The sequence below is a fragment of the Alligator mississippiensis genome, chromosome 9 (assembly GCF_030867095.1).
Source record: "Alligator mississippiensis isolate rAllMis1 chromosome 9, rAllMis1, whole genome shotgun sequence".
NCBI classification, from domain to species: domain Eukaryota; kingdom Metazoa; phylum Chordata; order Crocodylia; family Alligatoridae; genus Alligator; species Alligator mississippiensis.
The window spans coordinates 72,683,186-72,694,484 of NC_081832.1; the positions used below are offsets into that span (position 1 = coordinate 72,683,186).

Sequence of the window (11,299 nt, forward strand, 5' to 3'; positions counted from 1 at the left end):
TAAATGCATGCTAAAATTAAGTCATTACAATAGACACAGAACTATTTTCATTGATGATCAGCAGCTGACAAAGATCACACCTGGGTTTGAGCCCCAATGCGGTCCTGATCCTGCTGAAGATCAGCTGATCGGCAGTTGCAAGAGACCGCACTGGGACCCATTTCTGACCCAGTGCAGTCCACCTGACCTCACATTCATTTTAAAGCATGATGGAAGCCAGCCACAAAATGATTTCACCTTCACCTATTTTGTGTAATAAATTGGTAGCTGGTTTTGCTTTTTGTTGTGCCATTAAAGGCATGAACATGTAGCCAGGTTACATTTTAAAATGCAATTAAGTGGTTAATTGTGTCTTAAGTGTAACGTCTGCCAGGGTCCTTATGCTCACACTGCCCCATTCTGAATAGCTAGGCAAACAAGATTTAAGTGGAATTTCTTCAGTGGGTCTCTATGGGGGTAGGTTTGGCTGCTCTGCTTCTAGCAACAGCAGAGAAAGCAAACCTTTTGAAGATCTGAAAACAACATGATACTGGAAGTCACTGTGCCAGAGTCAGTAGGTGCATGGACTACTATGCAAATACAATTAAATAATTACAATAGACACATGAGCGTATGAAAGGTGTTTCCATCTGTGGTTACAAAACCAAGCATACAGAGTCCTGCTTGCCGGCTTGTCCCCACACCAACTAGACATGTACTCCAAGCAGGCAGGCAGCAGATGTGCGCAAGAAGATGCAGATCAGCCTAAATTTATCTAGTGACCCGGTTCAGATGTAGAAGGAGGACCATTCTTGCATACCTTTGTCCCTAGTGTGCCTGCAACACCCACTAGCACTTAAGGCTGGGGACTCCAACTGGGGTGTGTTGACTCCTGCTAGGAGCAAACTGGAGGTTTCTGGCTAGAGGGTCTTGCCCCTCCACTCAGGGTCAGACCGATCACTGTATTTGGGGTCGGGAAGGAATTTTACCCCATGTCGGATTGGTGTGGATAGTGAAGGTTTTTACTTTCCTCTGTAGCAAAGGGCTTAGCCCTCTGCCTGGGACCTCTAGAGGTATATTGGCAACATTTTAGAAAAGTAAGACATTGGCTGCCCGGGTTCCCCTGCTTTACTGGTGGCAGGGTAGGATCTTAGGTCTGTGTTACGTCAGGTGTAACCTGGGTGGTACGCAGACCGGATACCCCCTCTCCAAATGAAGGGATTTAGTGGGTGCACTATGGGAAGGATAACCGCTTATGGGGAAGCAGCTCTCCTCCTCCCTATAGAGTAGAGCTGAAACACCAGTGGGAACTGGACCATATGCAATTTAATAAGGGAAGAACAGGATTGGGGTATAACATTTGTGCAGGAGAGGTTGGGGATCCGGGGTCAATAAGGTACACTCCCCTGGGTATCTGTGGAGGGGGCCCATGGAGCAAGAGGGGATTCAGTAAGGGCAAAGACAAACACATACTTTGGGCAGAGGCAAATGAACAAGAAAATACGAGGCTCAGGTTCACAAAATATAAGGTGCAGGTACCCCGGAGGAGGGGGCAGGGGAAGATGAAGGGAAGCCCTGCTCCCTGGTGGGGATTCCCTCTTTCCAGCAACTCACTGCTATATTTCCCCAGCCAGGAACAGAGCCCAGGTAGCCAACATGGCAGGCAAGAGCTCTACCACTGGGCTATCGATGGCTGGGCTATTGTTTGCAGCTCTAGGGCTTTAGTCCATCCAGCATCCTCTGTCTGCTGGCTGCATGCCAAGCCAGCTGCCCAGCCTCACACCAGGATTAGGAAAAACCCAAGCCCAAGATGCTGCCACAGCTCAGGGCTTCGGTGCCTCCAGGCCCCTCCCAGGCCCCTCCCACTCCTGAGAGCCCCTGCCTTCTGCCCCAGGGATGTTACAGGGCCCGGGCCACCTAGCACGGGGGCCAGGACCCTCCGTGTACCAACCTGTACACCAGTGCCAGCCACGTGCTGGGGAGGGGAAGACGGGGGTCACGTCTGCATCACCGCCGGGGGTCCCTGCAGCTGGAGTCATTGTCGGGCATTCCCCCAGCACGCCGCCCTGCGTGCCAAGCTGGACACTGGGCTCTTCTGGGGCAACTGCTCCACCCCGCTGGCCAGCTCGTACCAGCTCTTCTTGAAGCCCCTTCTTCTGGGTCCCATAGTGGCCTGGCCCCTTCAAGCTGGGCACACTGCCCTTTTATCCCCGGGAGGCAACATCCTCAGTTTTCAAACTAACCAAGCAGGGAGAGGGGGTTTAGGTCTTTAACCAGATCTGGCTTCTAAATGTGGGAGAGCCAAGAGCTGAATCGTTCTGCCCCTGCAGGAACCAGAAGGTTTCCCAAAAAAAATTCTTAGCCTCTTATACACTGCCTAGTCACTGGAGGAGTGGGCCACCTCCCAGATGACTTGCTCCAAGACCCTAAAAATGTTTATGGCAGCACAAAGCCCAAGCAGACAGACATTCATACCCCCGGTCATGTCACAAATGCCCCAAATCCGTGACCACCATAAAGGTGGAAATAGTTCCTGCTGCTTTATCATGGCAGATAGCTGTTTGCTTGATGGTGCACTCCCCCGGTGCTCTCAGGGCTTGAGGGGCCTGATCCTGCAAGCCCCAGGAATTACCACACGGGCTTGGGCTCCTCAAGCCCCTGGACTGCCTGCCTGGCTTTCCCCTTAGAGAGATGTGCCTCAGGCAGTCTCTCTCTAGGATGCGTCTCTGTAAATGGAAAAGGCCAGGGTTTCCCCCTTAGAGACGTGCCTTGGGGAATGTCCGTGGCATGTCTCTATAATCAGAGAGCTGGGCTTCCCTGCTTAGAAATGCTCCGCAAGGCACTTCTCCAAGGAGGGGACGGAAGGGTTCCCTGCTTAGAAACAAGCCCTGGGAAATCTCTGAGCTGCGTCTTTGTAAGCAGGGAAAGCTGTTGTTCCCCACAGATGTGCCCTGGGGAATCTCCAAGGTACATCTCTCAAAATAGCTAACGTGTTGCCTGTTGTCACACGGCATCGGGCCTCTGCCTGATGTGGGAGAGCAGGCAAGGTGCGTTTCACCCCATGAAGCTGGTCAGCTGTGGCAGGACACATCCCACCATAGCTAATCCGCTCTGTTTGGTAACATCTGCTTATACCCTTAGAGTTAATAGCAATGGGGATTTTATAACATAGTTTAAAACTGGTCAAAAAGTGCTCATTTATCAAAACCAAAACTATTACCTGGAAGGGGGCAGTTTTCAAACCTTTCTTGACTCATAAGCCGGGTCCAGATGAGCATGGAGATTTGGTTCCCCAGGGACAATTAGCTGCGGCACGCTGCTCGTTGTCCCTGGGGAACACCCATGTCACGCACCTTCTGGTGTGCAGCAGGTTACCCCGGGTGGGGTAGTGGAGCAACTGTGCTGGCTCCAGCAGCCTTACCTGGGGGCTGGGGAGCTGCAGCCACAGCGCTTCTGCAGCTGGGAGCCTGGCCGGCAGCTAGAGCGTGGCGCTGGCCAGCCAGGTTCCAGTTTCAGGTCTCCATGTGTGCTGCCTTGCTTTTTTCTTGCGTGGGTTTTCTTGACCCTGGGATCTCTCAGGGTCAAAAAAAAGAAACCCATGCTGCAAGGTAGCAGAGCAGAAAACATCTAAATGTGCATTGTGTGGCGCCATGGGACAGTGCCACATACCGCACAGCCACGCTTGTCTGGACACGGCCATAGCATTTGATACATTTGGAAAGGTTTCATCTCAACATTTTCAAATGCAAAATTTTGGTTTTCTTACTCAGGATAAGTTTTCATTTTTAAAATTTAATCTAGTATAAAAGTATGTTTCAATTAATACTTTAAAAGGAAACAAAGCATTTTAAAATGGTCAGAATAAAACACTTCGATTGACTAACTGGACTCTCTCCCTTAGATTTGCAGTTTGCAGCGTGCTGACATTTTTTGAATTCCTTTCACTCCATTTTTGAAATATAAAATTTCATCCTGAACCAGGATGACTTTTTTTGAATTTCAGAACTTTCCAGGTGAAAGGAAACTACGTCTCTCACATACCATGGATTTTCAGTAACAAAACACAGGCTTTTTTCGCTCCATATATACCTCCAAATAATTATCAGATAATAATCATTTTCCTTAGACAGATGTCAACCAGAAATCTCGTGATCTCTGTATCTCATTCTTAATCCTGTTATCAAATTCCATTCATTCCTTTCCAGTCATGTGGCTTTGTACACACAGTAGATGAATGCTTGTTTTTACATGCACTTGTGCTGTACTTCGCAAAATTTCCTCTTTTAAAAGTCAGTTTAGTGCCAAAACTGAAGTAGCTTGAATAATAGGGATACTAACAAATGTTGATTCAAAAGTCTTTGGAGGTGCTGGGTAAAAGAATGACCTTTAACTCTTACCTATTTTAGAAGAGGAACAAGAAACCTCAGGGGATTTTGGCAGCGGTGGTTCTGTCGTATTGCTGGATGATCTTGAAGAGGAACACGAAGCAGCAAAAAAGGACAAAGAAGGGAAATTGAAGATTCATGTAAGAGCGGCTAATGAGGACGATGAAGATGAAGATGATGATAAGGATGATGAAATTGGTTATATATGGTAGTTCCCACAGTTCGGAGGACTCATGTTTGCACAATATTGCAAGTCACTTCATATCTCTGCAATTGTATCTAAAAATACCAGGCACAAAATATTCTTGCTCCACTGTTTAATTTTGTACAGTATATATAATTTCGGAGATGGGGGGTTTTTTCCAACCAACTACTGTTTTCAATACGGTTTATTCCCTTTTTTTTCTGGTCCATCGCCAGGGCAATAAGTTTTGTTTCAACAACATTTCATAGGTTAACCCCCATCTGCAAAGCTTGTTAAACGTATCTTCTGAAATAAAAATATAATGCAGAAGGGGCTCGGCAAACCAATGCAGGTGTTAGAAGCCCTCTTTATATTATCAACATCAGAGAGGTTTTGTCAAAACTGAATTTCTTAACTGAATCTTTCTGATCGTGCTCTAAGCAACTGCTTTGCTTTAAAATGGTACGGTGTATGGAAAAGCAGGTGGCTCGGTTTCTTTCCTCTGTTCGGCATTTTCCATTAAAGAGTAAGTCATCTCTGTACAGTAAGTCATCCCTCCCTACTACCCTACCGTTAGTGGGTTAACATCAGAAAGCAACCTGTTTATGAGTTTTTCTCTTAAGAATGATTACTACAAGCTCAGTCCAGCCCTTGCTGAAGTCAATGGCAAAACTCCAGGTGGTTGAAAGCTGCAGGATCAGATCATTTACAATGAGAAAACAAGTTTCCTTGTTCAACACAATGTGGTCTTGCCCCTTAAACATGCTACATCCCTGTGGCTACAGCTGAGTTCAGACCACGTAGGAGGAGAATGGGATTATAACCCCCTTTCTAAGGGCTTGAGTAGAGACTGCTTTGCATCTCTAGATCATTGTGACCAGTTCCCAACCAGCAAATCTTGCCCTTCTGTTTTGGGACCGGTTTGCACTTATTTCATGGGAGCTGCCTCTGTTTCCTGAACAACGTGCCAATAGATCTGCCTTTGCTTCATTTATTCTTAAGTGATTCCCCATTCAAATGCAATGAAGCTGTCAGAGGCACTAACCATTAAAAGTAATAAGCTGTCCTTTGCTTTATTTTAAATAGTTAATATTTATTTGATCTGTTTAGAAACTACCTTAGGCAGGGATATTTCAGACGAACATCTCTTCTGCTTAATATGAAGTTCTCGTACGTGTCTATAAAAGAAAAGAACATTATCAAAATGAAACCTGTAATTCATTAAATTGCTCCCATTCATTCCTATCTCTCCAGCGGCAGCTCAGCATGCTGCAATGACATTCTTCCCTGTCCTTTCCTGTTGTAATTCATTGATAAAGTGAATGCACCTTATCACGTCTTCTGTTACTGTTGTTTAGTTCAGATGATCAGAAAACACAGTACGTGCAAATAGTTAAGGGAGGAAATATATTTCTGTTGCAAATTCATTTTTGCACTTAAGAGGACAAAAATGATCCACGAGAGGTTTTAATTCCTATAGCCCTAACACACGAGTAGTTCCACTGATGTCAGTGGTATTATACCAGAAATGAATTAGGCCAGTGGCTTTTCAGAGTACAACTTTAGCTTTCCATTCAACAGTCTCCTCTTTACTGCAAACTCACTGACTTACTTTTCAAAGCAGCTGTGCAATATAGTTTAACCCCAGGCCATTGCTCTATGTAAGTAGTACTTTGCCTGCTTATCTATCTTGCTTCTTCCATGATTAGTTTTGGGGGTTTAAATATCACTTCAATGTCCAGTTTGCTAAATGAAACCTGCCACTATAAATGCCAGATTTCATACAGCAAGCAGCACGTTTCACCTGTCACCCTAGGCCAGGAGCCTGAATTCACTTTTCTTATGAAAGCTGAGTCCCGGGTCATTTTTTCTGGTCTGTGTCTCCCACTTATGCTTATCCCGGGGCTCTGGTGATCAAGGATAAAATTATTGTTTAAAGGTTTCCATATAAAGGCCTGAAGACACGTCCTTTTCACTGCAAGTGCTTACACAGCTGAGGACTTTCAGGCTCCAGCCCTATGGCTTCATGTTGGAAAAGCTACTGCATTAAAGTGATCTTATTATACCGACATAGCAATGGACTCTGATATTGTTTCACAGGCATGGGGTGCTGCTAGCTGAGATTTAAAACATTTTAAGCTGTGCAATTTATATATTTGGCCTGGGGCTGCGTGTGTATAAATACACGGAGCAGAAATGCACAGATGCTCCAGCTGATGATAATTACACCCACAAAAGCTGGATTTCCTGTTAAAGAGTTGTTTCAAAGCCTTTGCCTGCTATTTGATTTACAGAAAGAAAATCTGGTCATTACAAAAGGAGCCTGTCTGAGGAGATGAATCATTTTTTTGCTTCGATTATCAAGGTAGTGATAATTTGTATAGCTGAGCAGAATGTAAAAGGACAGGCACCATTCACATCCACGTTCAAGGGATTTGCCGGTACAGTGATGCAACACACCGGGAAAACGACACGAGAGTAGGAATCGTGTATGCAGCAAACATCATCAGGAAAGACACATAAAAACCAGCTTGTATCTGCAAATATGCTACAAGGGCTCGGCTCTTAACAAAAACTGTTGGCATTAAAGGTTTACTATAAGTCCTACAATCCACTCATATTCATGGCAGTTGTTTTTTAAGGCAAGATTTTGGTCAGCTTTGGATAGGAGATAACATGCAGCCTTTCTACCCCAGGAGCAACCTGAGGAAGGCGTTGTGCCTCCATATTCCCCCCATGGAGATGGAGCCATGATCCCACCTGTTTTTCACCCTTTTTCAACCCTACCAGTCCTTCTTGTATGCTGGCTGTGTACAGCCCCATCCTGCCACTGGGCCGAGAGCCACGTACCTGTGAGGATGAGGCCGTTCATAAGCTCAGTGCTGTTCTCACCCTCTTCCTCCCCTGTGTGTCAGGGCTTGCTATTTAGCTCAAATCAGACAGCATGAACCACCTCTACATGCTGGTTCAGGCAAGATAATGAATGCCTGGTTCCACTGAAGTTGGGGGGAGAGTGTGCGGGTGAACAACATAAATACGCCACTGTTTTGCATGGTCCGGGTGATTATTTGTCTCTTCTCTGTGAAACTGGTAAGTCTGCTTTTAGAGTTGACTTTTTATGTTTGTACACCATCCATTGAGTGCTATAGAGAGAGCTCCAATGGGCCAGATCTGGCTCAGTCTAGTAGGTACCCACCATTTGGTGCTGAAACACCTCGCACCAATCCCGATCACAACACAGCTTAGGTGGGATTTGGGTATCTAAGTGCAGCCATCTGGGGAACTTTGTAGTTGGCATTGCTTCAATGTAGGAACCTACTGCACTTTAGGACCGGAGGTGCGGGGCGAATTTTAATTCCTCCTGACCCTTTAGATATTCAATAGTTCAATAGTTTAGATATTCAAATAGTTTCAAAAAGAGTTTCACAAAACAATACGACAGCAATAATCAAAAAGCATGAATTGTATTTCTGCATCAGTGAGATCTCTAGCACTGAAGGGCTTTTCAGAGTAAAAAGCAGATTCTTTGGGGACATTAGTCAATTAACTTAATAAAACTCAGTTTTACGAGGATTTGTCCTTCCTGCTACGAGGCGAGTCTGCTCCATTTGAGGTTACTGTTCCATTTACTCCATTTTCATTAGATATTCATATGCCACGTAAGGCCTGTCGAGGCATTGATGCGACTAAACTGTATCTGACCCAGTAGCACCGTTCTGTGTTGTCATTATAATGAGTGGCAAAAGCAGCAAAACGGTCAAGATCTTGACCTCGTTCACTGTTGTTAACCTGGAGTGATGCCATTGATTTCACTTGAGTTAGACTGGTTGAAGAACCACTGAGAGGTCAACCACAGAAGTCCTGTGGGCACCAGACTGCACCAACAATTGGCAACTGTCTCGAGAAACTAAGCTTTGAATCCCTTTCTTCTGCTTCTAGCTCTTGAAAAACCACTTTTGGAAACGTCTGGAATTTATCCAGCATTTTTTTCTACTTGCCTTTTTTGATATCCAGGATTTTTGCATCGCCAAATTGCTTACTCAGCATGTTGCACGTCATGGCTGTCTTCATGCTGGGGTTTATTTTAACCAGATAAATTGTCTCTGCCTTTGGCCCATGAGCCCTCCAGTGTGGGACTTCGAGACCACAGGTCACCCGCACTTGGCCTCACTGTCAAAGTGGGAGGAGCCTCCAACTTAACATAAAATCAGAAGGCTACTTCCTGTCACGAAAAACGGTCTTAACCCCACACAACGGTCCCTTGAGCAAACTGACAGCACCCCAATATCCTCCTAGCATTGCAGCTGTGCCGCAGACTGACAAACTACTATGCATCATTTAAAGCCCCAAGGGGGATCAAATCCCCTCATACACACCTTGTGTGAGCAGGACCCCTGCAGGGAAATGCAGGGGAGTAGTGACCGCCTCGTACTACTTACACCGGGGGCAGGCACAGCCTTACGGCTTCATTGAACAAGCCCTTCTGCCACTCCACTGCCCTCAAGTCTGCATCTCCGGTCTCCCTCGCATATGGCCTGAAATTCCAGTTGCTAATCACCTGAGTCTCTCAGGCAAGGGCAGCTGTTTTTACGTTCAGAAAAAACATGAACTAACTAACATAGCAAAACTGAATATATTACTGCTTGAGACGTGTGCACAGATGCACCTGCACAAAGTCAAGCAATTATCAACAGAATTGTACACGCACAACTGGAGGCTGTTTGGCCTTGGGTAGCTGCTGCTAGAGCACCCTGTGTGATCCCATTTGCTGGAGACTTCTGCAAAGCCATTTGCTGTTGTTAGGCTCGCAGGTCTATTCAAGGTTCAGGACTAGTCAAGAAATTATTTAAGTACACTTAACTTGAAGAACGTGCTTAAGCACTTTTCTGTTATAGGCCATAATTCAAGGAAAGCAACTTCACTGACCTGTTTTAGCAAAGCATACATGTATGTATCATTTAAAGAAACTGTTCCATATGTATAAAAGAACAAGGCCTTGTGGTCTGCGCAGCCTGATATATAGAGCTGTTTTTCTTTGAAGAGGAAGTTAAGAATATATTTGGCTGGGGGCACTCCAATGAAGGTCCAAGGTGAGGTAAAACTCCACTGAAGTCTGTAGAAAACCATCCGGTGGAGATTCCAGGTCTACCAGCTTGACTCATCGTAACTTTTTAACTTTGCCAGTCACCCTGTTTCCTAGAAAATGTAGTACTCCCAGTTGGTAACTTGTCGGTACCTTAATGCAGATAGTTTCAAAGTACAGCCATGGTTCAGGCTCCATCAAGCTCTCAACTGAGTGATGACAAAGCAGAGTTCTTTCTTTTGATGTTTTTTCCTACGAATTTTAGAAGAGGCACTACCCAAAGTCCTTTGCTGTTCCTTGAAACAAATGAGGCACTTAGTGCACAGTTCCCAGAGCCAGTGGCCATGGCAAAGTGCAGCCAATAAAGCCTCCCTTTTCTCGTGTTTGTCCTGAATGACAACCGGGACATGCGAAGAGGTAGTTAAGATGCTCCCGGGTTGCTTTCAACTTCCATTTTTGTTGCAACGTCAAATATAGTCCATTTGCCTCCAAACACTGACCCTCCAAAAGGGAAAGATGGAAACAGGCACTAAGGATGCCGAAGATTTACGCAACGAGCAGTCCCGAGTCCCGCTCCGTTCCAAGGCATTAGGTGGTTTTTTCATTACGGCTGAGGGACATCCCAAGTCGAGTTTACTTGCCAGCGCAGGTTTTCTGCTGTTGTTTTCAGCCTTTTCTGTCAACACTCCAAGGGCGTGAATTTTATTTGGGGGAGGGCGGGGGGAAGGAGGAGGGGGCTATTATTTAAACCATTGGAAGCATTTATTTAATATTTATTCTACAGTTTCTATTTCAAATGTAAAGTTTATATTTAAAAACCACACGGTTTGTTAGTGAATGCTCTCTTTACCTATTCAGCCTAGTCTGTAGTCTCAGTGTACATTTCTGGCATGGGAATATGTTGATATTAGAAGTTTTGTAGCATTCTCTCCCCCCGAGCAGCAAATGACACAAGATCTGAGGGTCGCAAATGCTACCCACCCGCAGATCTCTCAAGCTTAGCTTCTTCCACTCTCTGGCTTTCATTGCAGTCCCTTCTGTATACCATTCAAGTTTCTTTAATACATAGACTGCTTTGTACAGATACTATACTCCACATCAAAGAGCCCTTTCTACAGTAGGTGATTTTTGGTCTTTTTATACTTTTCTCAATGCTGCTGATGTCCGTTACTGTTAAATGTGTAGCACTGTAAGGAGAGATCCAAATATTACGTGTTTAAGTTTGATGTCCCTACTGTAACCGGAATGTAGACTCTCATAGTAAATTAGAATAGCAGAGTAAATTCTGAATGCTTTTTTCCATACGGAGTTAAATGGAATGTGAATATTTTGCTAACCTCTTTGGTTACCTGTAAATGCTTAACTGTAGTCCTAAATAGCTGCATTTCTGTCTGTCTCAATAAATTTTAATTTGTCTGCCATTCCTTATTGCCTGCCTTTTGTTTTATTAAATTATGGGGATTCAAAGTACTGCAGTGTGTTGAGTCAGCATTTTAATCATGTGCTGAAGTGGATGGTGTATGTTATATTTCAGTTTTATACCTGTACCTCTGTCCAATGTCGGCTGTTAATCTGTGAAGTTAATGTCATGTCTTTAGAAATCTGTACTTTCAAGCAAAAACCAAAAACTGGGTGTATTAAAAACTGATTTTTTTTAAAGAAACTAAT

The 11,299-nt window shown here is 44.8% G+C and overlaps 1 protein-coding gene across 1 annotated transcript in view; it reads left to right on the top strand.

Annotated features, from left to right (window-relative positions):
• The window catches only part of SPOCK1 (SPARC (osteonectin), cwcv and kazal like domains proteoglycan 1), a 498,679-nt gene extending 487,627 nt beyond the window's left edge, over positions 1 to 11,052 (top strand). The window contains exon 11 of the mRNA XM_006261659.4: positions 4,386 to 11,052. Within this exon, the coding sequence (XP_006261721.2) occupies positions 4,386 to 4,576 (191 nt within the window). The 3' untranslated portion in view covers positions 4,577 to 11,052. The remainder of the gene's footprint in view (positions 1 to 4,385) is intronic.
• The last annotated feature ends 247 nt before the right edge of the window (positions 11,053 to 11,299 follow it).